Raw genomic sequence first — 25,685 nt, 5'->3', positions numbered from 1 at the left:
TTTTCCGAGTCCCCAGCAAAGAAATTCCTATGACCAGCCACCAACCGAACAGGAAGTGGCGCATCTAGTGTGCACATTGGCAGCAAGGGAGAAACTTCGCCCACGAGGAACTACAATCTCGAGCACCTGAGGAGAGACCGGTCATATTCAAAATTGAAATCAGGAATGTGAATATCGGGCATATCAATTTAAGCTATATCACACTGGCATCAAAATTCCAACAACTATGCACCATGCCGTGCCCCTGTCATGATATTACTTTTTTTTCTCAACGCCTAGCTTTTCTCTCCAACCAGGGTATCATTTGCAAATTCTGGAAAATGGTTAATAAGAATGGTCAACCCGCAACAAGAAGTAATCTTGAACACAAAGATAGTACTTACGGTCCACTGCAGTTGTCTTGAACTTCCTAGCTGGCACCTTGTTTTCGAACAACAAATCGATCTCGCCAAAGGTAAGGTCTTTCGTTTCAGGAAGTCTAAACCAACACCATATGTTGCACAGCAAGTTTGTGCCAGCATAGAAAAATCCTGCTTTGGCTCCCCAGTTCCAGGCTATAAAATACCACATATCAGAATGAATCCTTGGAAACTCTGTCATCACATGAAAACTTACCAGTTGATGAAACCATCCTAGGGGTAATGACATTGTGAACAATGCCTGTTAAGTTGTACACGAATCGTCCGATGGTAATCGTTTTATATCGCAATCGCCCAGATGGAGTCTCAGCAACAATGGGGTAACAGGAGGGTCCTATGGTGATCATATTGATAAGGGTAGATATGACCAGTAGGATTCCAACTGCCATTGAACTGTTCTCCACAAAACCGAGGCCACCGATAATCATCAGGCAAACGAACATAAGTGTCATACCGCCCATGTAAAGTGTGGCTCGACCGACGTAGGGGAACATGAGCCAGCAGATGATGCCACCGATGATATAGCACGAAGATAGCGCAATGTTGACGTCGAAAGCCTGAAGTTCACTAAATCCAGCATCTTCAAGGAACTCCACAGCATAACCAAGCAGGGTGTTACCACACAGAAGTTGAGCAGCCCAAACAACGCAGTTCTGTGTCAAAAAGTCAGCATATATGTCCTATACTATACACTTGGTTGAGACTATCAATCACTCACGATTTCAGTTCGTCGCAAGTTGGTGCCTCGAAAACAGTCCAAGAAGCTCGCATTCTCCGTATCGGCTCTTTCCAACTCGGTGGTATACATGATATAGGCGAGTGTCATATCCACCTCCTGTTCCTTCTCAGGTGTATCCTCGCGAAGACGAAGCAAGGAATTACGTGCCAGCTCAGTCTTGCCTCTTCGCACTGCATTCCAAGGCGATTCAGGTGCCAAGAATGCACAAATGAACAGTGGAACTGGCCAGACCCATTGGATTATGAATGGTAGTCTCCAGCCGAGGTCACCCTCAAGATTTGCCACGGCACGAACGACACCAGCTGAAAGAAGGATGCCTCCTCCCCAACACATGCATACCCAAGCAGTGACATATGGACGGACGATGGTTGGTACAACTTCGGAGGCGTATGTGGTGCTTAGAGTCTGTATTTCTCAGATCAGGGTGAGATCAGGATGATGAAACTCTAGGTTAACTCACTTGAAAGACACCCCAAGGGATACCACACATTGCCTCACCAAAAGCCAGCACAGAGAGGGATGTAGAAAACACTGGAATAAAAATCGCAACTGCCATCCAGGCCATGAAGAACATCAGAGTCGGCCGACATCCGAAGCGATCCTGTGCCCACGAATTGACGATTAAACCAGCAAGTTGCCCAACCATTGAAGAATTGGAAAGACCCGATTGCCAGGATGCAGGAATGGTTTTTAGACCAGTGGTCTGGTTGACGACTCCGAACCGTTGCTTGAATTGAGTTTGGCCATAGAAGGAAGTGATAATCACTAGATCATAGCCCTCCATGACCAGACTCATTGAAAGAAGCATTGACCAGATAACAGCTTTTCTGTACTTCTTCACCGCTTGCCAGACTGTGAGCTGACGATCCGCTATATCACTTGCCTGAGCACGCGCAACAAGCTCGGGAACAGATACATTCTCGACCTCGATCCCCTCCATCTTGGGGACAACCTTTTGAGTCTCCATGATTCGAAGATGATATCTGTGAAATATGAGGGTATAACTGGAGTCACACGCTTGACTCCTGTGTGTTGCCCAAGTGGCAGCTCGTGAAGGTGTTATTGAAATTTGTATGTATACCTATGACCCTACCACGACCTTCCAGGAAGGATATGCAAATGTGCGCATTATAAGAGCTTTATATGGGGTTAACAATGATCTAGCTCCTCTCTCAAAAGGGTAGATTCGCGAGACCGCCTTGTTGGCACCGGAGCTTGCATACATACTGCGGAATGGAATGCGGGGCCCCGCAGCCCGCTGGGGTAATCCGGGAGACCAATAGTAATGACGAAAAAGTGGCGCGTCAAGCTTTCTAGGTGATAGTCACGGGTTAGATGGGATCCGGAAATCTCGTAGCTTTGAGTGTTCGGCTATTTGAGAGGTTCTGCTAATCCAATCATAGAGATGCGTTTTGTCTCTCTCCATAAGTCTCATCCCCGCAGGCATCGGGAGATTTAACTCGAATGTTGACCTTGAAGTTGATATTGACAAGTCGATTTACACTGGCAATATTTTCTAGGTCTCTTTTTCTTTGTTTGATTAAAATAGTTAAGACTAGTGGATGCACCGTTAATAGATTGAGCCATTTCAACATGAACATGCGAGAAATCAAAATTTCAAGCCCAAGTTACCAGGCAGCACCTCATATCATTATGAAGGAAAGAATTTGAGAATTATTCGTAGATGTATTGCTTTTGTGTAGTAGTACTAGTACGACGAACATATGAGCTTCAAGTTAGCTGGTATTTTGACATGTCGTAGAATGTAAAAGACTTGTGGCGTGATGCTCCGTGGGAATCTTCCCCTTTGAGCAATTATCCGGTGGAACACCACCAGTTGACATGAAGTTTTCAAGTTCAAGTTAGGCTAATCCTTATCAGGGCCTAAAAGGCTTACCCCAGAATCTCTGAACGACTCAAAAGATGGATATGAACCGTAAACCAAGTAGGGACCTCAGTTGTCAGAGTGATATGGGGACCTATAACAGCCACACGGCCAAAGCCCATTTTTCTATAAAGAACTTGAATCCCTTATGATATAAAATCTTTAATAATATAAGATAAGTCTAAAGTAAGAGATAGTTCAAGGAACTTGAAGAGATGGTTAATTTGAAAGTGAGAGATAGCTGAAATAAGAGATAGCTAAATTATATATATGTAAGAAGCCTAATTCAAAGTTTGTTACTTATTATTGTAAATTCTAGTTTAGCACGAACAAGTTGTCAGTAGCAGTCACCCAACTTACCCCCTTATGGTGGTGCACATGTGGACCTGAACTCCTTATGGATAGCTACATTTCAGACCGCCTAAGCTACCCCCCATAACCCACTGGCAGTTTTGACAGGCTAATCCTATTCAATACTAACCTCACTGGGCCGTAGGGCCCACATCCCCCATCACAACTTCCACGACCTGCCTCGAATATAGCGTCTCAACCTTACACATCTGGAAGGTTAGACGTGACTACCCTGAAACGAACCACCTTGAACTTATTTGAGACTGCTTGAAATCTAAACTGAATCGAAAATCTTGAAGCTGGTATGGCTGTACTTTAAGTTACTATTCCACCTGGGTAAGGTTATGTGCCCCCCTTGTATGATTCCAAGGTTAACACATCCCTCTCAAGGTTGAAGACTCGAACTTAGTTTGACCATCCACGTTCTTTCATCTCCAAGTTTCCGTTTCCATCCTCTTGTGATCCTTGTGATCCTTTTCTCCAATTTGGGAGTATCTGTGGGTGTGTGCATAGATTCGATGGCTACAAACAGCCCACCCGATTACCAGAAACTCTGGTTGGAGGCAAAGCAGAAACAAGAAAATGCCGAAGAGAGAGCAAGACGTGCCGAAGAGGACGCAAGACAAAAAAAAATGAGCTCGTTCGACCGACCACTTTCATGGAGCTCTTGTCACATTGCCACAATCTCTTTTTACTCGGGTTGAAAGTTGCGTCGCTATCTAAGTCGACCCAAGGTTCGGTAAATAATCCCAATAAAAAGCTTTGTCCAATCAGGCTGCGTCCTTGGACTGAATGCAACGCTCAACAACAGGATGTGTACGACAGAGTATGTCACTATTTACAACCTACTATTGAGGGTGAGGTCGCTCCACACTTATTCCACTCCTTGAATACCATTCAAGAAAATACCCCGAGATATGTTGGGCGACCTATCAGCAGTGAAAAAGGTCTTGAAAATTATGAGAAGAACTGCGTGGAAGGCCACGTAGGCAGTGTTATCTCAGAACTGTGCCAGATCCCAGCTGCTAAGACGGAGTTTATGCTTGGTAAAGGAGTTTACTTTGACGACCATCCGAACGCCTTGACTGAAACTCACCAAGCCGAAGCAATAGATCAGTCAAAAATCACGCGAACCCAAACCAGATCATTTTTGCATCCGCGAATTCGATGACGGGACAAACAATCTTATCCTTGTCGCCGAATACAAGCCACCTCATAAGCTCTCAGTGGAAAATCTTCGGGCTGGACTTCAGCCGATGGAGCTTTACGAGCAGGTAGTCAAACGAAACACAATACCTACAGAGCCAACGGAGAAATTACAGTATAATGCAGAAATTTTGACGGCTTCCGCTCTTGTCCAAACTTACGATGCCATGATCGAAAGGGTCGTGAATATGGTGTGTTAACCAATAATATGGCTCGAGTTCTCCTATGGGTGCCCTCTGATGACCCAGCCACCCTATTCTATCACCTATGTGATCCAAATAGCGAAATGGTCGACCGTGAGCAGCATAGTTTGCAACAGCCGATAATTTCCATCGCTAGGCTGCTTTGCTTGTGCTTGATGGGCATTAGCTCCCCAACACGGTATCAAGAATGGCGAGATTTTGCCGCCTCTCAGACCAAACACTGGGAAACTAGCTTTAATAGGGCTCATTCTTCAATTCCATTAGAAGAACTACATGCCTGTTCGAAAGTCTGGTTACACTTTTTGCGTAGAACTTTAATTTTCCAACCCACCAACTTCAAAAATTCATAACACCGCCAAAATGAGAGCTTTCGGCACCGTTATTAGTGGAAATCGACCACGAAATACAGAGCTTTCGACTGAAACTCGGTGTGCAATTATTACCGCTGTTAAATTAGGTCAAAAACCAGCTCATATTGCGCGTGATCTTCAGGTTAGTCGTATGACCGTGTATCGCACGATGAAACGGTTCGAGGAAGTCAACAACATGAAGTCGCGTCCTCGTTCAGGGCGCCCCCGCTCAATTAACGATCGAACTACGCGTTATGTTTATCGGATGTGTCGCAGGTTCCCTAGGTTAAGCTGGGCGGCCTTAATTGCCGAGACAGGTATAAGCATCTCAAGGTCAACTGTCTATCGATGTTTACGCCAATACAAAATCCATAAATGGAAATCCCGCCGTCGAATCCCATTAAAGAAAGAAGATGTACGGCAAAGACTAAATTTTACACGCCAATGGCAACACTCTCAATGAATTAGAGCGATTAGCATTCAGCGACGAATGCTCCGTTCAAAGACGCTCAAATTCAACAACTCAATGGGTGTTTCGGCTTGCTTCAGAGGCTTATCGACGTGATTTAGTGAATCTGACTAATCATGGCCATGATATTGCGCAAATGGTTTGGGGTGCTATTTGGATTGGTGGCCGTACTGATCTAGTGATTATGAAGCGTGATTCTGAAGCCCCTCGTGGTGGATACTCGGCTAGATCTTACCAATGGGCTCTCGAAGAAGCTTTTTTACATCACTATACACCAGATATGATCTTTCAGCAAGATAATGCCAGGTCTCATACCGCGGAGACTACACAAGAATTTTTTATGGCTCATGGAATACACGTCATGGATTGGCCTGCCTGTTCACCGGATTTAAACCCAATTGAGGTCTGCTGGTTCCTGCTAAAACGCGAGGTTTTAAAATTACGCCCTGACCTACGTCACACTGGACGTTCCTTAGTGGCCTGGACTGAATTTCATGCTTTATTAAAGCGTGCTTGGTGGAATATTCCACAAGAAACCATCGATAGCTTAATCCGGTCATTTACTAAGCGTTGTAAGGCGGTCTACAACGTACGGGGATATTACACTAAATATTAGTGTATGGATGGAAGGAATATCTATTCAACTGCATTGCCATAGAATATTGAATTAAAATATTACAAACTGGATTTTTAAGAATTTCTTTAGTGTAGTGGTTAGTTTTTTCGGCCGGAAACTTTTATATGGAGTGTAACCAGACTTTTGACCTATTATGTACAACAATCTTTTCTTCGGTCTGATAGCTCTACAGGATACGAAACATCTTCCCCACTGGAGCTATCAATTACAGATCGTCGGGTAAAAAAAAGGTCTCAGACTCAAGCTGGCTGCACCCCTTCAAACGCTGCTCGACAACGTACACCTTCACCTGATTCATCAGGCTCGGACTCAAACCAAGCGACGGCACGAAAGCGAGGCTTCAGCCAAGTCGCATCATCCCCATCTACTCAACGAGTGGCTCGCCAGAGAGAAAGTAGTAATAATCAAAACAATCAGGCACGACATCGCGAGGCTCAATTCTGCTCCCAGCGCTGTTTAATGGGCCTACAGGCTGGGGATAACCTAGACGAGGCATGTCCAAACGTGAAACTTCACTGACGGGGTCAAACTGATTGCACTAAGCATCTCATCACTTCAGAGAATCTGGTACTCTGTCTCAAAGCAGAATTCGATGAAAAAATTGATAGATGTATACCAATTGGTGGATGTGGATCATACGGGGCACAGTTTATACTGACATATTTGGAGTACGGCTATACGGTCATTGGGAAGGGTACCACATCGGATCTGTGGGATCGCGTTTCTCGTGAAGTACAGGTATACCAAATCTTACGGAAAGCTCAAGGATCAGCAGTTCCCGTTTCCCTAGGGACGATTGATTTAGCGAAGACATATCATCTCGATGGAGCTGGGCCAATCAGACATATGCTCGTAATGGGCTTTGCAGGTGAACGCACCGCAACTATGGATCTTACACCAGAGCTTTGACGGGAGATTAAAAGATCAAATAAGGAGATTGAATCTTTGGGTATAATTCATGATGACCTGCGCCGTGAAAATGTTCTTTGGTGTGAGGAGCTTAAACGGGCATTGATAATCGACTTCCATGGCGCTACATTGAAATCTCGACCGTCTCTGCAGCAATCAAAAACAAAGCGGCGATTTGGTAATACAGAGAAGAGTGATGCAAAACGTCTCCGAGTGTGAGTCAAATTTCATAACGTATAATCTTTTTTTTTCTCAGTCACTTACTATAATATGATACGATTCAATGTCCATAACTTGAACTATCATTCGTTTTAATATCAACATTGAATTGAATCCTGATCTTTTGTGTAGATATCTAATATCCATTTTTATATTCTGGATTCAGCTCAAAATTCCCACTGGCAGTATTCATTTTGTTTTCCTACCATCAATATTAAAACATGACACTACTACCTAGGGGATTGCGCCTTCATTGGCGGTTATAATGCCAGTCCACCAGCCCAAGAGCTCATTTATGTATTGAAAGGGTACTACATGTGCATTGAGCTGAAGAAATGTCTTTACCTATTTACACTATTTACTTTTAAATTCGAAGCAGGTCATTTTACTCTTTTTTCTTCAATATGCGCGTTTTGAAAATTTGATGCTTCATTTCCACTTCGTACTGAGATGGGCTGTGTATAATCTTCTTTTTTTTTCACTGCTCCTCTGCAGCCTTCTGAGCTGCCAACTGAGTACTGGTCAGCTTGCTTCACGTCAAGTTTTTCCTTCTTCTTCATCCGGTTAATCTTTCTTGAAGCAAGTCGCAAGTCCACTGTTTTTTGTGGCGGATGCTGCCTCGTTATTGATCCTCATGTATATGAGCAACGGCACTTGATGGTTGACTCCGATGATGCTGTACAATCCACGGCGTCTTTAGTTCGCCGACAACCTTTCCTTCCTGAACTTCCTTGCGCGGCTCTATGGTTGTCCTAGGCTTCACTTTTTTTTCGGATTACCTTGGCGGTAATATTTGTGAACTTGAATGGGATTACCAACAAGATCCCTGAGGCTGGCTTAATGGTTGATGGGAGATCGATTAAGGGATCCTCATTATGATTGCTCAGCCACCATCATGATACACTCATGCCGGGATACCTCATAAATCCTTTGAGCGTATCTGTTTTAAACAGCCAAAATATTGCACATGTTCTTGAAAGAGCATCCCGTATTTACCACCCAGCCCCGATCCAACTTACCTTAGTACTATTGTTGAAGCCAACGCCAACACAAATCTCCAAGTCCACTACACAGTAATCCACCGTGACTGGCCTAGTACAGACTCAGTCCAATACCCCCAAACACTCCTACTACTCATAGGAGTCAGAGCCAGCTCCAACTTGGATTAAAGCTCAACTGGCTTCACCAACTCCGGGTCATTCCAACTCCACATTAAGTCACTCGAAACTCCCCACTAAGTCACGGTCGCTAAAAGTCCTCCGCGATATTGAACTGTGCATTGAACTTGCCCCAATTGAACATTGGGTCTTCGCCAAGTCGCTTAAGCTCCAAAGGTCCGTGTGGTCAACCTAGCGCAGGCTTTAATCTCCCTCTGAGTCCTGATCATGAAGCCCAGAACTCTACTACAATTCTGAGCAAGAAGAGAAGAAGATACTCTGATATCTTCAACTCAAAACCAGATATAGATCATCCTTCAGGTGTAACAGGCCCTCTACCATCGTCAACTCTTCCAGAGGAAAAATCCACCTCAGGTCACCGGCATGAGAGAAACCAAAGCACATTGGTGACCCGAGGCTTCGTAGTGCTAGTTACCTTATGTAGCGTAGAATTCCAGATCAGGTTTCTGCTCTCTTTCTTGTCACCCAACACTTCAATGTCCGAGCTACTAAAGGTCACACGAGCTTTTTTCTTAGAAAGAAAGGAAGAAAGAAAGGAAGAAAAAAGCTTTTTTATTTCAACTTTCATTGGGACAGAAGCAAAAGCATTTCTTTTCCTTTGGTCCAAGTATCGCCAAATCTCAGATGACAGCATCTTCCAGGATTTTTGTGGAAAGAATTAGGAGTCCAAGCCACAGGTAACAGTCCGTGATCCCCTTGTTGGAGCGGCATGGTGAATCCAGGTTCACTATCCAGGATTGGAGGTAGCTAGTATCAAGCTAGCGTTCCACCCTGCCAAGGCAAGGTGCCTTTCATAAACTGGCACCTAGTATAGTTTATCTCGGAGTATCACCACTGGCAGACCTGGGGGGGGGGGGACGTATGTGATGACTGGGATAATTTTAAAGTTGGTTAGCTAGCTTTCATATTTGCATGGTTTTCCGGCCATGACGGTATGAAGGATACCGTTGTTGGGTAGAGCTACTCCGAAGGTTCCCATTTGCAGTTTCTTATCACGCTCTATCGTCTTCTAGTGCTCCATCATCTTCTAGTAAAGTAAGAGTGTCTCTTTTTCACCAGCCTTTTGTCTGCCTTATCCACCCCCTCTTTTAATTTTATTGGGTTCGCTGCGCTCAGCGTGACAAGGGGATCGATCGCCGTTGACTTGTAATGGGTTGCTGCCAAATGACACCACTCAAGGAATAGGGAGGCACTAAGTGGGCCGCAAAGTCCCAGGTGATTGTTATTAAACAGGAGCAGGGAGTTGTCCGAATCGGTGGCTGTTGAAGGAGCGGAGGCTATGATCTATCTCATGCAATGTCTGTGGTGAGCATAATGTTGTTCCCTTGGGCTTGTGTGGCTTGCTGTAGTTCGGACTTTCTGACGATAAGGTATTTAAGGCATCAGAAATGAGGGGCATTGGCTATGACTTCATAACCTAAGCTGTGGCTTACTTCCCAAAGTCAATCGAGAATGTATAGTTGTATAATATTGACATGTCTTCTAAGAGCAGCTTTCCTGGGGAAGGTCTCTTCACGTCCAGGGTCTTCACAGTGGAATGTCTTTGCAATATGAACAGAATCAACATGCACCCTGAGACCAGCTTTTTTGATAAATTTCTCTTCATATCATATCCAGAATGTTCATAGAAGAATCTCTATCCAAGATGGACAGAATTGATATGATCCCTGAGATAACCTGAGACGTGGAATTCCTTTGTACATCCAGTGTATTCGCAAGGGAAAGTCTTTCCAAGATGGACAATATCAAAATGTCTTTTAAGAGCATATTCCCTGGGTGAATGTTTCTTTACATTCAGAAATACTCAAATGCAAGTATTGTTTCCCGGTGGACACTGGCATGCAACTTAGCATTTTTTCCATTGGTGAATGTCCGTTGACACCCTTGACGATCACGGTATTTGTAAGAATTCCATAGATAGCCTTGATAACCTTTAGTTGTAGATATCCCCTTGAACCGGTTCCGAATATTTTCTTGCAACTGAGCAGATGATAATTTGCCGGTAGACTTTTGTAGGATGAAGGTTGATCGATCCTTGTTGGGTATGATGAGACACCGTTTATTTCCAGGGTCAAGTCAGATAGGAAGGATGACCATGATATTCCTAGCTCAGAACTGGCTTGTTGCCTTCTTGTTCATTAAGATGATCCAATGGAAGCTTGGGAAGTCATAATGACTGTTTCAAGAAAATATTACTTTTGCTGATATGAGAGAAGGTAGGAGTTAAGGCTTTACCAGCTTTTACTTCTATGTTGATTGTATCATTGATTATATCATCGATTGCTCTATAAATTCTTTGTTATAATCTCTCTCTGTTCACATCCAGCACACATCATGATGCATATTCAGAAGTCGCCTGGCAATATTTCCTCTTTTTTGTATCTACTCCTCTCACATCTTTTCCATTTTCTGTTATCTCCTTACCACATGTGCATTATATGACGCCAAAGGTACATACACCTTCAATATTTATCAACTTAATACTTCTCTTTCTTTCTTACTTTGATTAACTTCTTTTTCTTATGATTATTATAGCGGTGAGGATTTAGTCTACATCCTGCTGCCCAACTTTTCACTATTATAAATTACCTCCCCTCAACCTTGAGAAACTTAACTCCTTCAAGACCTCGAGTTCTTCAATCTGCCGTTACCGTCACCGCTGTATTGCCTACCTCGCCAAGAATGAGTCTATATATGAGAGGGCTTACTGTTCACCGGGACCGATTGGAAACCTTGGAACAACAGTTGAGTGGCTAAAAATGCGTTGCAGCTGCCAATATTAACTGAGGACTTGGTCAAAGAAGACTTTTACGAAAAAAGCAAGATAACATGGCATCTTTGAGGACGATCCTCACTTTGAATCTGTCTTATCAAGACGCCTCCCTCCTGGCTCCAGTCCAGAAGATAACAGTCGCGAGCGACAGCAGCAGAAGGCAAAAGAAGGCAAAATCACTGCAACAGCCAAAAGGGACCCTCCCGCAAAGTTAGTGAAATTCAACAATGGCAGACTTGGTCTTTGCGGGCACAAAAGAGACATCAGTCAAAATCAACCTAAAGGCTGCTTGGAGAAGTTTAAAGGAAAAAAGTACCCTAATGGTCCAGCTTGGAGTGCAACATTGCACCTTCAATGTCAAAATTAGGTGTCTGCCTGTCTGATAATATCCTCTTTCATGCTAGGATCTTGGAGCGACTTCGAAATTTGCCTCCTGGCCGTTGGAATTTGACAGTGCTGGCGTCATTTCCTATAAATTACCACCGATTGTAATCTTCCTGAAAAGGCTACCCTGGAGACTTATTTCTGGAGGATCTGTTGTCCCTGAGGACAGGAAACAATGCCAAAGATGTATCATTGTTCACGATCAACAACGGTAGACTGGGTATCCCAAGTTTATATGTCTCTGATTTTAGAAAGGCTCTGGACGAATGGATTAACGACCCTACTTGCCCAGATGATGATGATGAATCTTCGTTGGCAAAAAGAGTTGATGCGACTGCATTGCTCAAGGACTATAACCTCCTTTTGACTGATATGACCTTTTGACTGATATGACCTTTTGACTGATATGACAACGATATTCCGTCAACAAGATCTTACCGTCGACCAGCGTGAATGGGCCAATGACTGGGATGAAGTTGTCAGCCAGGATAGGCCAAACTTAACCGTGGATTACCTGAGAGAATTTAATTCTAACTGGACAATCTATCAAAATCAGGGACCAGCAACAGCCGCCAGAATTGTTTTATGCAACCTAAACCTGATGTGGGCGAGGCTTGAGGTTTCAAAAAATCACCCCAGCTGTGGGGGCGACTTGTGTGAACTAGATGAAGATATCTGTTCCCCTGAAGATGAAATTGATAATCCATACTCAGATGAAAGAGGTGGTGACTCTTCTGATCATGAGGAGCTTAAGCGAAGGTTTACCGCCGAACTATGGAAACATCTATTCAAGCTGTTGGCGTGTATAATTGCTATGTCCTTGGTCTGGTATATATGTCTATCAGAAGATATTTTGATTGATTATGTGTGGAAGATTCCTCACTACAGGCACAAATGACAATCTCACGAGATGTACAAACTACGAATGGAACGAGCCAGTGACAGTGATGCTGGTGGGAGAGCTAAAACACCCCTGGACAGACGAATTTGGCCATTATCAAAGAAAAGAAGACAAGCTGAGCTTGCAAATATGAATTCGTCCAGATGTCTCAGCAGATTTAACGGGTTTGGGAAATCATATCGTTACCTATTTCGAGTTTCTTCTGAAATAGTCTCCAGAGATTCACAATCGAGATTCTTCTCAAAAATTCTATGCCAGCAGTCCCATTTCCTGAAAGTTAGAAAATACCTAAGAAATAACATTCTGAGAGCCCATCTATTTCTATTTCTACCAATTTCGTTTTTCATCAAATTCCATATAGACTAACTCACCTAGGCAGCTTGTAGCCTCGGCTAGGCCCGATAATGTTGGGGGCCACATGGGTCCTAGTGGCCACGTTCATCGGTATTAATTAACAAAATCCAGATCTTATGTCAGTCTGACCCTCTATGATTGCGTGTCTGGACTAGTATATTTCACGTTTTGAGGTTCGGAGTCTTGTTGATCATGATGTTGGCCAATCAACGATAGATCTTGACTCTTAAACAGATAAGGAGCTGCATATCGCGATTCTTTTAATTATGGCGCCATCGAACTGCACGTAGTGTAACTCGTATACAGAATATGGCGTCAACAAAGGAAAAAAAAATAATTACTTTTCAAAGACGTGAAAAGATCTAATCTTCTTTCACTTCTCATCTGAAAACCAAAAAAAACCCTGCATGCATGCTTCTTTTACTCTCCTTCGTGTTATCGTTATCGTGATCGTCTGAACCCTCGTTATCGTTATCGTTATCTACACCCTTGTTACGACTCACGACTCACGATGAATACCACGTTGGAGGAAAGTTATGAGAAGAAGGAGTCCCCTTTCGCGTTGGGGACTGAGGTCGACGGAGCAAGCTCATTTGAAACAATTGAGGCTCTGGTCGCAGAGGGTAAGTGATCGATCAAATTTTCATACCTAAACCCCCCCCCTTGAATCGATCTGCTAACCACGAATTCGTCGGAATAGATCATGAACATGAAATCGCGCTACGAACCATGTCCTGGCAGAAGACTGCTGTTCTTCTAGCTGGTGACCAGGTCTGTCTTGCGATTATGGCACAATCTTGGTCCTTCTCCGTTCTCGGCTGGGTACCAGGCATTATTACCACAGTTCTCTGTGGTATCTTGTTCTGGGTGACCTCGATTACTATGCATAAGTTTATCATGAAGTACCCTCAGATCAAAGATATCTGTATGCGACAGTTCTCGAATCCACTCCTCGAAATAAGACCAAACGCTAACAAATGATTTTCTGTATAGGTGATTTCGGATACTATGCTTTCGGACAGAGCAAAATCGCCTACGTCTTCTCGTCGTTCATGCTGCTCGCGAACAATATCCTCTTGATTGGTTTCCATGTCCTGACTGGAGCCAAAGTTCTCAATACTCTGTCTGGTCATACTTTGTGTACGGCGATTTTCTCTGTCATTGTGGCCATAATGGGTATTGTGATGTCTGCACCTCAAACCCTGCGCCATGTCAGTTTCATGTCTATGTTCTCATGTAAGTGGAGCCCCAGAGCCTATAGGAAGGAAGGAAGACTTACTAACATACGCCATTTTTAGCCGCCTGTATGGGCATCGCCATTCTCCTCTTCCTCATCTTTGCAGGCATCGAAAAGGCCCCGCTGTACGGATACAGTGGTGATTATCCAACCGATGGACCTGTCAAAACATACGCATTCCCACAGCCTGGAACAACATGGGTTGATTGCATGAACGCCGTGCTGAACATCACATTCCTCTGGGTGCCCCAGATCCTCTTCCCATCTTTTATCGCCGAGATGGAACGGCCACAGGATTTCCCCAAAGCCCTGGCTGTGCTTGCAGCTATCTCTACAATCCTCTTCATCGTACCCCCAGCAATTGGCTTCCGCTACCTCGGTCAATATGCCACAGCCCCTGCCTTTGGAAGTCTCGGTGTTGTGTCATACAAAAAGGCTTCCTTCGGCTTCGTCATTGTGCCAACGTTGATCATTGGCGTCATCTATGCGAATGTTACCGCGAAGTTCATTTACAAGAAGATTATGGGCAAGTCTAGACACGCTCACAGTAACACCGTAATTGGCTGGGGTGTTTGGTTTCTGGTCATGTTGGTCATCTGGGCCATTGCTTTCATCTTTTCGGAAGTTGTCCCTAGTATGGGCGACTTCCTGTCCTTGCTCAGCGCAGCCTTTGATTCATTCTTCGGCTTCATCTTCTTCGCTGTTGCTTATTGGCAGTTGAACAAGGGAAAGCTGTTTTCCAGCCTTGGGCAGACGGCGATGACGCTGCTCAATGTCTTCATCTTAATTGTAGGCCTCTTTATACTGGGGCCTGGCTTGTATGCTGCCGTTGAGGCCATTATTGCCGATTACTCCGGAAGTGTGACTCCGGCATTTACCTGTGCCAACTCGGCTCTATAGAGAGGGTGAGCGCTGGATTAAGAGCGCTGGCATTTAATTGATTTTACTTTTAGCTCACGGATGATAGCCGTGCTTTATTAATCAAAATACTATCTTTGTCCACGGAGAAGTTCTAAAAAGTTCGAAGTAAGAAAAAGCAATGGTCTCAGTTCAATTTAGTGAAGAGTACTAACTAGGAAATATCAATGTAATCTATCATGGTCTTCACTGTGTGCTTAGTATCGGATTAGTCACTGCGCAAGTGGAAAGCTCACCTGGTAACTTTCCAGCGCTCTAAAGGTTTCGAATAACCCGGCGGCAAAGGGGGCAAGTAGAGGATAGGCGAAGCCAAATAGTGATACAGTTCTCATGATAGATATGCTCACAAGGAAGAGTGAGAGTAGAGGAGTTCAGCTCAACATTCTCGGTGCAGATAGAACAAGTCGGATGCTCGGCAATGATATCAGCATCGGCAGGCTGTCGAGGAAGAAGGTCGAGGCAATGCTCACAAATAGGATCCGGGGCATCATGGCCATTGCCAGTGGGTAGGCCCCAGACAACAGGGCGCCACTCAATAGGATCGTTAGGGCCCGAACGAGTATGGATAGGGTGACCAATCTCTGCAGCAACCTGCTGGTCAACCATATCAAAATTATTAGTAACCCATTCAATAAAAGTGGTGGGTTGGTGGTTCTCATCATCCATGGGGTATTGGAGTACATGCGCGGGAAGCTCAAACATGATTCCACCGAATTGTTGATCTAGGGCAGCGACAACTTCAGTTGCAATCTCGGGTGCAATGACGTTGAGGGTGTCAATTAGACGCTGCAGCTCAGGACTATACGCGGAGTCAGCCATTGTGTTGGTAGTTTGAAATATTGATTCTGATGATTGTATGTTTGCGAGGGAATCTTGTACAGAATTGATGGCTTAGGGACTGTAGACTAGGATGTTAGCCCCGGAAATGAGGTAATTGTATAAAATGCCAGTGGTTTGGATGGATGATTCTTGAGATTGATTTCTGATTGCTGTTGAGACTGTTGAGACTGTTTGTGTTGATGATTCTGAATCCAGGACTCGGATTTGAAGGCCTATTATATAGGCACAGTGCCCATTGTTCGAGGATAAATCTATTATATCTATTTTTTATAATTAAATGGTTCTTTAATCACCAAAAGGTCTTTGTGTATGAACAATCGAGTCCTCAAGGAGAATAGCTCGAGCTTTGTCTCGAGTCCATTGTATGTTTGATATCCGTTCCCAGGATAGTACAGAGCCAAAGGGAACCATATTTTAAGCATCAAGAAGAATGCTCTTCTGGCCTCCATCAATGAGGACAATAGTGCAATACAAGGAGCTAAATTTGAACATTGAACCTGATTGTTCTTGGTAAAGATTCTGCGCTTTAATTAGATTTTTACTATTCCAAGGCCTGAGGTCATTTCAAGTTATTTTCAATCAATGACTATGATAGCTCAACAATGAGCTTCATACTGGGCTTAAATATGTCTTTACAAAGGGATATTCATGTACCATGGACACTACTGAATCTAATTTGAGAGGATCTAAATAAGTGGGAACGAGATGAGTCAATAGGTGATCGAGTAATTGGATGAGTGCCCATGTGAGAGATCGAATTAGAGATGAAACAAGCACCTGAAATCCTTAAAATAGATACTACCGCTAATCTCTTTATTTTCCCTTCTTCCAAATGCTTCAATATTCCTTGACATCCAGTTCGCGCGGCATTGTAGCAGTGAAATTGGGAAAGGTATCTATTCAGCACTCAACATTTGAAGTGCTTAGCCAGGAATCTCGGTCCAGTAGACAACGTGACACTACAGTCATGTTCACATCAAGTACTCAGTAATTAGTATGTACTGGTGACTGGTGACATACCCCTCTTTGCATGTAAGTACCTACTGGGTTACCTATGTACTAGTAAGCCCTGGAGGGGCTACGTGTATTATTAGATATTTGGACCTACTTGAAGGGAAGACTAGCTGCCACCTGGAAAAGGTCTAGTCTACGTTCAAGTTCAAGTTGAATGGCTGATATAAATGGAATAAATCTGGCGCAACAGGGCGTCGCAGTTCTGGGGTTAAGTCCCCCCTAATACCTTACATAAACTCTGCTTTAGTCGAGAAAATCAAAGTCCACCATTTCCCCTGTTCATATCTGAGTATTTAAGAAAAGAGGGGAAATAAGGAGAGCAATGGCGGGAACACATCATGATGGTCCAACCACGAAAAACCTGAAGCTTCTATCTCCCATCGCAATTCTGACCAGCGGAGTAGGTAGTGATGCTTTGTTCTTTTTTCACAGCTCATTTTCTAAAATTTCTCTGTTGCTAAGAATCATACCCATCCATGACCAGAAAAGCCACGAGTCCCTAACTTGGAAATGACGACTTTCAAGCCTTCTTCGGTCGCGATCGATGTCCTAACAGCTACAGCTTCCTATCTCCGTGGCCTGCTAGAATCTAGTGCGGCGACAAGTGTTGAGCTTGTGGAAATTTATTTAACTCAAATCGAAAAACACAACAGGCAAGGAGCAAAGCTTCATGCTATGATCTCAGTTGTGGATCGGAGTAGGCTTGCACAGATAGCACAAAAGCTTGACGACGAAAGGGCAGCAGGTCATATCCGAGGACCTTTACATTTGTTGTCAAGGTCTGTTGAAGTGGTTTCCTGGGAAGGTTCGGACAATTTGAATGGTCGCTGATCAAATGCATAAACTTGAATATCACCAGGATAGTATATGCACCGGTCCTGAATTCAACCTCCCCACTACGTGTGGCGCGATCGCTTTCAAAAAATCCGTTGCATCCAGAAATGCACCATGCGTTGAAAAGGTTGTGTGCTTCTCCTAATTGGAATCCACAAAAGCTGATCTAGTTCAAGAGTTCATTACCACCGGCGCAATACTCCTCGGGAAAACGAATCTGTCCGTTATGGCAGGTATGAAGGGGGGTGGTTGCATAACGGGATGGTCTGAGGTCGAAGGGTTTGTCGTGCCCTTGTTCCGCGTGGGATCGCTCCTAATTCTTCTTTCTTCGCATTTTTAGTCAGACGTAGTCAGCGTATGTGAAAGGAGGAATCGCACCAGGTGACACTTTTCTAGGTCACAGTGTAAGTTCATAGCAGCCCCGCTGAATGAGCATGTTCCACTCGCAATGGCAGCTAATAAAAAAGACACCGGGTGGTTCTTCATCTGGAAGTGCAGTAGCTATATCCGCTGGGTTTGCTTCCATCTCGCTTGGAACGGAAACGGACGGTTCCATTATGGCCCTAGCTGATCGTGCGTCACTTTGTGGGTTGAAAGTCACGCCCGGTCTCTTTTCCACCCAGGGGACATTGCCATGGACACCATTCTCAGATTCGGTTGGTCCCTTGGCCAAGTCCAGTGAAGACATTTCTGACATGCTTTCCGTTTGGCATGGCAGTAAAGACTATAGCCAGTTCCTTATTTCAACTTGGTTGCCCTTGAGGGTTGGATTCCTTCATCCTGGTCAATGGATGTCTTTTGCTGCCGCCTGAAGATCTTTAAAAGGCTATCTTGAGCAGGTTATCGCGGAGATAGAGGTAGCTATTGGAAGAATCTCGCAGTATGGAGGTGTCGTGAAGAAATGGGTGAATCTTCGTCGCTTCGGAGCCGATGGCGACGACAGCAGTTTGCAAAAGGTCGGCTGGCATGACTACGCAGCGGGGTTTAGGGAATTCATTTCCCACAACTTTAATGACTCCTCAATCCAAACACTAAAAGACCTCGTTGATTTCAACAATCAGCATGCCAACCGAGTGCTTACTCCTAGCTGCCCGAAGCAGGACAAACTAATTAGTGCCATAGAGCACCAAGATAAAGTGTCTTTGTCTTAATATGAGTATAGCTGGAAAAACCTCCGACAAACAAATCGTGACGCAGTGGAGGCGACTATGAGAGAAAATGGCATTGATCTCATAATCGGCGCACCCACTGGAAGATTTCCCACAATCGCTGCGGCTGCAGGATGTCCTTCTGTCACTTTGCCATTGGGTTATTCAAAGCAGAATGAAAGACCATTGGGACTCATGGCTCTCGCACAGCCTAACAGGGGGGGATTTACTGGTGAGCGTCGCGAGCGCCTGGGAAGCCACATTCGGATCGCCCAAACCACCTCAGCTCTCAGGAGATGAGCTGTCAAGAATTTGAGTGGCCCAGGGTAGATCACACTTCGGGGCTGAAGATATTGCAATTTAATGGCCTCTGATTCCTCTAGGGTACTCCTTACTTCGTTCTGAAAGGATCTTCTATTGGCGATTTTACCAGTAGCATCCATTGAATAGACCCATGAATTAAGTATTTCATTTTTAAACATTTGAATCATAATTTGAAGAATTACGAGTATCATTTACAAAAATGCTAAGATGGAACTTGAATTACCTCTGATGCCCATCACCGTCCAAAATGTCCAGAGCCGTAGTAAATCAGGTCAATCATGCCAGTGAACACTGGAGTTTGGTAACACATCATGATGTACATAGGGATTAAGTTAGAAAAAGAAATCAGAGCCGCTGCCTGTCCACGGGTGGCACATTATTCCAAGTACTTGAGGTTACTACCAATCGTTTTACCTACTAGTATGTACCTACCTACCTACTATTGGTGGTACTAATAGTAGTAATTGATTGATATACATCCATAGTACCTAGGTAGTACCTATATAGTATCAGGCACCGGGTGGGGTACAGCTTCCGCAATGCCCAGATTAACCTAGGTGCTTCCAGTATACTGATATTTCATTTTGGAATCAACTCTTCTATACAGTGCTGGATTTTTTTTCGTCCTACTCTGTTTGAATCTAGGTAGATTCGGATATAGGCCAAGGAGCACATACCCCTGTCAACCCCCGCCCTCTCTCCCCGCACTTTGACTTCTGATTTCCCATTAGATTCATGCGCCAGGAATCTGTCAGTCAACGCTAGGGCGCATTGCACGCGAAATCATCGAAAATCGCCGATTATTGAATCAATAGATCAGTCATGGCAACTATTGAGGAAGATTTTGAAGCAAGAGATAATGTTCTCACGATCGTTAACTCGAAATACTTGGTGTCTTGTCCATATACAGTGAGCAGAGAAGGTCTTTCCCCTGACGTTTCTTTATCTAAGCAAATCGAAAGGCCATTAGCCAACTAGTGCAACGAAAGAAATGCCTTGTCACTGTTTTCAGTCTCTCGCCTTCCGATTCAATGATAACTGTTGATTGGATTGAACGAGTTATCAAAGATTATCAAAACTTGGATGACGTTTTTCACGTCAACTTTCTCACGGGTGTGATTTTTTATGGAGCCCTGGAAAGTGAGATGGAAATTTCAGATGAGGCTCGAACGTGCCTTACCACACTAGGTCACGAATGGATCCAGTGTATAGAGCCATCTGAAACAACGCAAGAGCTGCTGCCAGGTCCTTAAATGCTGTTCGATGGCCAATTGCACGATTTTTGGAAAGTTATGGTTGATTGCAACGGCACATTCATGAGTACATTGAGACCGAACTCTAGGTAAGTGAGTTGGGCGTTACGAATTCTAATATGAGTTTTTGAGCTACCAACTGTCCCCATGCAGTGGAAGTCAGTTCGAGCCCCTTCTCGTAAAGGGTAATGACGATATATCACTCAGCGTTGCTCTACCCTCTCGACTGAGGGCTTATTCTGTTCCAAATCCCTCGCCAATATCCGGGTGGCGTATAGTGGTCAAAGACAATACTCATATCAAGGGCATCAAGTCCTCTGTTGGCAATCGCGCGTTCTACGATACATATGGCCCACAACAAGAGACAGCTACTTGCATACAACGTCTAGTTGAGCAAGGTGCCGTTGTTCTAGGGAAACCCAAGATGACTTCCTTCGGGAACTGGGAGGAGCCGGTTGAATACGTAGATTACCAGGCCCCATGGAATGCTCGAGCAGATGGTTATCAGTCTCCTGGGGGAAGCAGTTCAGGAAGTGCATCTGCCATATCTGCTTATGACCGGGTTGATATTGCGCTTGGGACTGACAGTAAGGATCTGGATCTCTTTCATAACCACGCCGGGGAAAAGGCTGATATATTCAAGCTTGGGGAAGTATCACCCGCCGAGCGCTTTAGTGTGGATGCTTTGGACTCCGCCCTAGTCTGGGTGCAGTCTCTAAAGCAGGAGTTGAACCTTATGTTAGGTCTAAAACCCTATCAGAATCTGATTACTTAGTGCCTGAGCGAGCTAATGATTCTCAAGCTCATAGGACACGCCAGGGCTTCTTGGTCGAGATATAGAAAAATGCAGAGAGTTTGCTAGCGCGTGGCTGAAAGACGACGTGCTCATAAAGAAACCAAATGTGAGCCTGTATATAGCAAGCATGCATGCATTGATCAACTGCTAAAATTTCAAGCAGCCTTTCTCGGCTATAATTTGGCCGACCGATTTTTGGAGCGTCATTCATCCCAATCAATGCCGATTGGCACGCAACTTCATGAAGGATAGAACTCTTAGGTTGGAACCCTGGGATATCTCAGTTGAGGATGCCTGGAGAGATCAGCCCCCAGATGAGGCAGGTGGTCTTCCACTTGCTGATTTCATCAATCCAGTAAGCAGAGACCCCCCTAATACGAAGCAAAATACTCATAGTCATCAGGCCACCGCTAGCTTGGCATGTGATGTTTATCATAACTCATCCGATTTTCGGGAGCAACACAGGAAGAAGTTTAAGCGTGAGCCGTTCACGACATTTCCTAATAGACGATTATGGTATGGATTAACAGGTCTTGTTAGGCATTTTTAACTAACCCAAAATAGGGAGGTTGGTAAAACAATTTCTGAAGAAGAGCGTGATAGTGGATTCAAGGACATTGAAGCCTACGCACGTTGGTTCAACGAAATCATTCTGAAGGAAAGCCGAGCCAATGCACTCATGATCCTCCCTCTAGAAAGCATGTGTCCTAGATACCGTGATGAGGCTCCAAGGTTGGTTCGGATTCCATATTGAAATTCCGATAGCGACTAACCCTCAAATCCTCAGTTTTGAGCGCCCGCCACAGCAGGGTATCAATACTCTTGCTTTAGCCCCTGTGCTAAAAGCACCAGCGCTTGCTGTACCCAGTAGGAAAATTTATCATCATCAGATCGAGAATTGAGAGCTGACTAGCTCTATAGTTGCGGAGATTTCCTATAAATCGAGGATTTCGCAGATCACGGAAAGACTTCCCTTTGCCGTTTGCATTGTGTCCCCTCCAGGTATTTCAACCATCTACTTCTTATTAGCTCCGCTGACCTTTTCAATTCATAGGAACCGATCTTGTTCTTCTAGACTGTGTCAGAGATGTTCTCATTGCTAGTGGTCGGCCGACTGTAGTGAAAACGGGTCAATCCATGATTTAAGGTATAAAAACTTGAAACATTGGATATACACCTGGGCTTTTCGGCTTTTCGGTTCATTTGGATATTGATGTACTCAATAGCACCTGAGTGGCACGGCTCAGAGTCGAAGGCATAAAAGTTGAAGGAGAATGGACAGATAAACAGTAACATTTGAACTTAATAACAATGGCATATCGCCTAAACTCCGCCCAATAAATCGACATAATACATTAATATCTAAGTTCAAGTTTTTTTCCGCCCCCGTAACATCCATGCATTACACTTCGACCCCATCCCAGCTATGCCGCGATCCTACTAGTATTAGGTAGGCGCCGAAGTTGACAACATCTCTAATGACTGCCTCCGCTGTCCCGATCCATCAACTACAAGAGGCTTTCGATCAGCACCCCTCCTAGGCAGAGCATCCGGTGCAGGGTGACCACAATTGATGACTGCGTTCACCTTTTCCTGTAAACCGAACTCAGAAAGACCTTGCACAAGATCATCCTCGACAACGGTCGCCCCATCCCAACTTCCACTACGCGCAACAATCGGTCGGGTATCCGTCTTCACGCGGATCTGCATCCCCATAAATGTCATATTGTTCAGCATCGTCACGGCTCGTCGCGCCTCATCCGCATTGCGCATAATCGCTGAACCGTGCGTCTGCGCTTCGTTCTCATTTGCATCTGCTGTCACGGTCACATTGCACTGCTCGACTGTTCCGGCACCCGACAGAAGGCGGGTTAGGTCTGCGGTCGTGGTCGATGCGCTCAGGCTCTTGATATACACTGCGCGTTCAGCTAGATCGCCCATTCCTGTAAAAACTTCGTCTTGGTTGCTCCATGGTTTTCGTGGATGAGGACTTGGATACCCGTCTTTGTTACAATCTGGTAAAGATTGGATGGGAGAGACGGGGTACATAGGCATCATGTTCCAGCCTGGAGAATCGAACATTGAGCAGTGCATCATAGGGGAGGGTGGGAAGCATGGCATTGGTTGGGACATTGGATCCGGCAACATGGGCATGAATGGTTGTGGCATTGGAATTGGGCCCATCATTTGTCCGAAATCGGGGTATGGGTATGTTGGACTTGGGGAATGGACTGATCTGTGGAGATATGAGCTCATGGTCTTGCACTAAAAAATAACGCATTCAAACTCGAGGGTGGCTTACTCGGGTGAGATGGGTGATGGCGGTAAAGTCATGTTACCGTGTGATCGAGAAGGAGTCGAATGACCAGACACGTAGCCCTGGATCATGGCTGGTGGACTTCGAGTAGGTCCAGCAATGGGTTTCGTGGGTGCACTGGTACGTGCTAGAGTAACGACCAGACTTTGACCTTCCCATCCGTTGGTTGATAACCGGTCTGCATGTGCGGTCAGAATTGAATACCCCAGGAATTGAAATCGCGGGGAGGCGCATACGATAAGTTCTCCATGCTTCATCTTCGTTCTTCACGATAATTTGACCTAGTCCGGTAGGAAACCCGTGGTTATCATCGTATACAACGGCTTGTCGGATGTGAAGTGCGGTTTGGCGGACTAGATCTTTCAGTTCTTGCCAGCGGCAGTGTGCTGGAATCTTTATCTCGTGTTAGATATCAAAGAGATTTTGACTGATATCTGAGGGTGTGGTAAGCTTACCCCCTGGAGAAACACGACGAATTCATCATCTGTCCTACGAGATCTCGGACTGCGTCCCTTCTCCCGACCAGAAATAGGCATGATTGCAGGTGATTTTGATATCCAAGCTTCAAAGATATCTCACTGTGTACTCGGATGCAAGTAGCCGTTTAGGATGGAAGTTCAGGTAGATCTTGGCGATAGTATCTTCGTGTAGTGGAATTCGATCAGATGTTGCGAAAGTATCGGGGCTTGACCAGTCCAAGATAGAAGGTCCAGTCGGAACTAAAATGATAACAATGCCTTTCTAAAAGTCCTGTATCTACAAAGAAAAAGATTTGAATTAGCTTTGCAAGTATGCCAAGGACCTAGGCTGGGAATTCCCAAACGAATATCTGAGCATCACGATCAAGTCTGATCTTTCCGCGGGTTGCGCGGATACCGACATCATCAAGCATAGAAAAGACATTCTCCGAAGTGACCAGTGCCCTGACCTAGGTACGCAAGGAAGTCAACTTACCGATTTGGATTTTTCTTTTCTCTCTTTGGGCTGACTTCTGTTCTTAGGCGCGATGCAGGACAACGAATTGGTCAGACCGACACATGCGACCTTGCGGAAAGAAAGGAAATCAAATAAAAGATTGAACCACGAGTAGATACCGGGGCTAAGTAGATGTTAAAGGACACAAGATAGAAGAGGAAAGACTCTGGATGCTTCACAAAAGACGAGCCCCATTGTAGATGAGCGGCGTAGAAACTAGTGGATAAAGAGGATAATACATGGCAAAGTCGGAGGTGACATGGAGACCCAGATGCATGAGCCAACACATGATCAAGGCCGCAGAGATAGTTCATGAACCAATGGAGATGGGATCTACCTCTTCGAGTGAGATGCTGAGATATGTCATTTTCTTCACCAAATCGAGTGGACCAAGCTCAGCTCCTCCTGTCTGCCAAATGCAATAAATCAACTTTCCCGTACCACCCCGCCGGAAATAGTTCCACTCCAGGAACATCATCTGTCATCTTGTTTTCTTTCTTTCTTTGCTTTTTTCTCAAGAGAAAACTTTATCGTCTTTATCATTGAATTGGTGCAGTTTTGCCGCTCCTGTGCTACCCATAGGTTGAATATATGGGATAGTCTCTCCTTAGAACGTGGGGGAAAAAAGAAAAAAGATAAAAGAAAAAGATTAAAAAAAGATAGAGAAGAAACAGGATAGAGGAGATAGTGCACGGAGCTCAAATAGTAAGATCTTCAAGTGTTAGATGCAGCTAGTATCCAGGTTACACCGCTAGATCGAGATCGGACATGGAATATCCCTTTGATAATCCATGTATGAGGGTCTCTCGGAACCTGTGGAGTCGCGGGAGCGGCCCATACCGTATCGATCACATTGACCACTTGCAGAAAGTTGATGAGGGTTGTCCTAGGTGATATTCAACAAATCTATTCTGGTCGTTTTGAGTATGAGTTGAATAGAATTTTCACTTTCATCCTATGAACTTGAAGCTGAGTGAAAATCATAGGGTATAATCGAACACATAAACTTTTCGATCGAAGATCATCCCCCAGAACTACTTGGTCCTAGCATG

At 44.6% G+C, this 25,685-nt stretch overlaps 8 protein-coding genes across 8 annotated transcripts; 5 read left to right on the top strand and 3 right to left on the bottom strand.

The window, feature by feature from the left end:
* Window positions 1-275: 275 nt before the first annotated feature.
* On the bottom strand, window positions 276-2,125 carry N7483_009983 (putative MFS alpha-glucoside transporter; the record flags this gene model as incomplete). The annotated part of the gene is made up of 5 exons (XM_057093410.1): window positions 276-313; window positions 384-554; window positions 616-1,072; window positions 1,138-1,563; window positions 1,619-2,125. 5 exons carry the CDS (start codon window positions 2,123-2,125, stop codon window positions 276-278), a joined length of 1,599 nt encoding a protein of 532 aa, XP_056942706.1.
* Window positions 2,126-3,908: 1,783 nt separating this feature from the next.
* N7483_009982 (uncharacterized protein) lies at window positions 3,909-4,800 on the top strand (the record flags this gene model as incomplete). Its single annotated transcript, XM_057093409.1, has 2 exons — window positions 3,909-4,429; window positions 4,512-4,800. Coding segments are annotated over 2 exons (810 nt in total), but the record flags the coding sequence as incomplete, so codon positions are not given.
* Window positions 4,801-4,808: 8 nt separating this feature from the next.
* Window positions 4,809-7,168, top strand: N7483_009981 (uncharacterized protein; the record flags this gene model as incomplete). Its single annotated transcript, XM_057093408.1, has 3 exons — window positions 4,809-4,981; window positions 6,490-6,763; window positions 6,803-7,168. 3 exons carry the CDS (start codon window positions 4,809-4,811, stop codon window positions 7,166-7,168), a joined length of 813 nt encoding a protein of 270 aa, XP_056942704.1.
* A 6,320-nt stretch (window positions 7,169-13,488) lies between these two features.
* Window positions 13,489-15,114, top strand: N7483_009980 (uncharacterized protein; the record flags this gene model as incomplete). Its single annotated transcript, XM_057093407.1, has 4 exons — window positions 13,489-13,600; window positions 13,678-13,902; window positions 13,971-14,213; window positions 14,276-15,114. 4 exons carry the CDS (start codon window positions 13,489-13,491, stop codon window positions 15,112-15,114), a joined length of 1,419 nt encoding a protein of 472 aa, XP_056942703.1.
* Window positions 15,115-15,387: 273 nt separating this feature from the next.
* On the bottom strand, window positions 15,388-15,951 carry N7483_009979 (RING-H2 finger protein; the record flags this gene model as incomplete). Its single annotated transcript, XM_057093406.1, has 1 exon — window positions 15,388-15,951. The coding sequence occupies one exon, from the start codon at window positions 15,949-15,951 to the stop codon at window positions 15,388-15,390; it is 564 nt and encodes a 187-aa protein (XP_056942702.1).
* A 2,426-nt stretch (window positions 15,952-18,377) lies between these two features.
* N7483_009978 (amidase signature domain-containing protein) lies at window positions 18,378-19,268 on the top strand (the record flags this gene model as incomplete). Its single annotated transcript, XM_057093405.1, has 3 exons — window positions 18,378-18,603; window positions 18,646-18,958; window positions 18,983-19,268. The coding sequence occupies 3 exons, from the start codon at window positions 18,378-18,380 to the stop codon at window positions 19,266-19,268; spliced, it is 825 nt and encodes a 274-aa protein (XP_056942701.1).
* A 1,316-nt stretch (window positions 19,269-20,584) lies between these two features.
* Window positions 20,585-22,487, top strand: N7483_009977 (uncharacterized protein; the record flags this gene model as incomplete). The annotated part of the gene is made up of 8 exons (XM_057093404.1): window positions 20,585-20,634; window positions 20,699-21,283; window positions 21,594-21,696; window positions 21,745-21,857; window positions 21,906-22,073; window positions 22,129-22,208; window positions 22,263-22,343; window positions 22,396-22,487. The coding sequence occupies 8 exons, from the start codon at window positions 20,585-20,587 to the stop codon at window positions 22,485-22,487; spliced, it is 1,272 nt and encodes a 423-aa protein (XP_056942700.1).
* A 300-nt stretch (window positions 22,488-22,787) lies between these two features.
* Window positions 22,788-24,194, bottom strand: N7483_009976 (Nucleotide-binding alpha-beta plait; the record flags this gene model as incomplete). The annotated part of the gene is made up of 4 exons (XM_057093403.1): window positions 22,788-23,577; window positions 23,644-23,836; window positions 23,895-24,051; window positions 24,114-24,194. The coding sequence occupies 4 exons, from the start codon at window positions 24,192-24,194 to the stop codon at window positions 22,788-22,790; spliced, it is 1,221 nt and encodes a 406-aa protein (XP_056942699.1).
* Between the last annotated feature and the right edge of the window lie 1,491 nt (window positions 24,195-25,685).

Source organism: Penicillium malachiteum, assembly GCF_028827825.1.
Source record: "Penicillium malachiteum strain IBT 17515 chromosome Unknown utg000005l:1.0-9002435.0:1.0-325561.0, whole genome shotgun sequence".
Classification (NCBI taxonomy): Eukaryota; Fungi; Ascomycota; class Eurotiomycetes; order Eurotiales; family Aspergillaceae; genus Penicillium; species Penicillium malachiteum.
The sequence above is the reverse complement of the archived record's forward strand: the minus strand, read 5'-3'. Positions and strand labels throughout refer to the sequence as shown.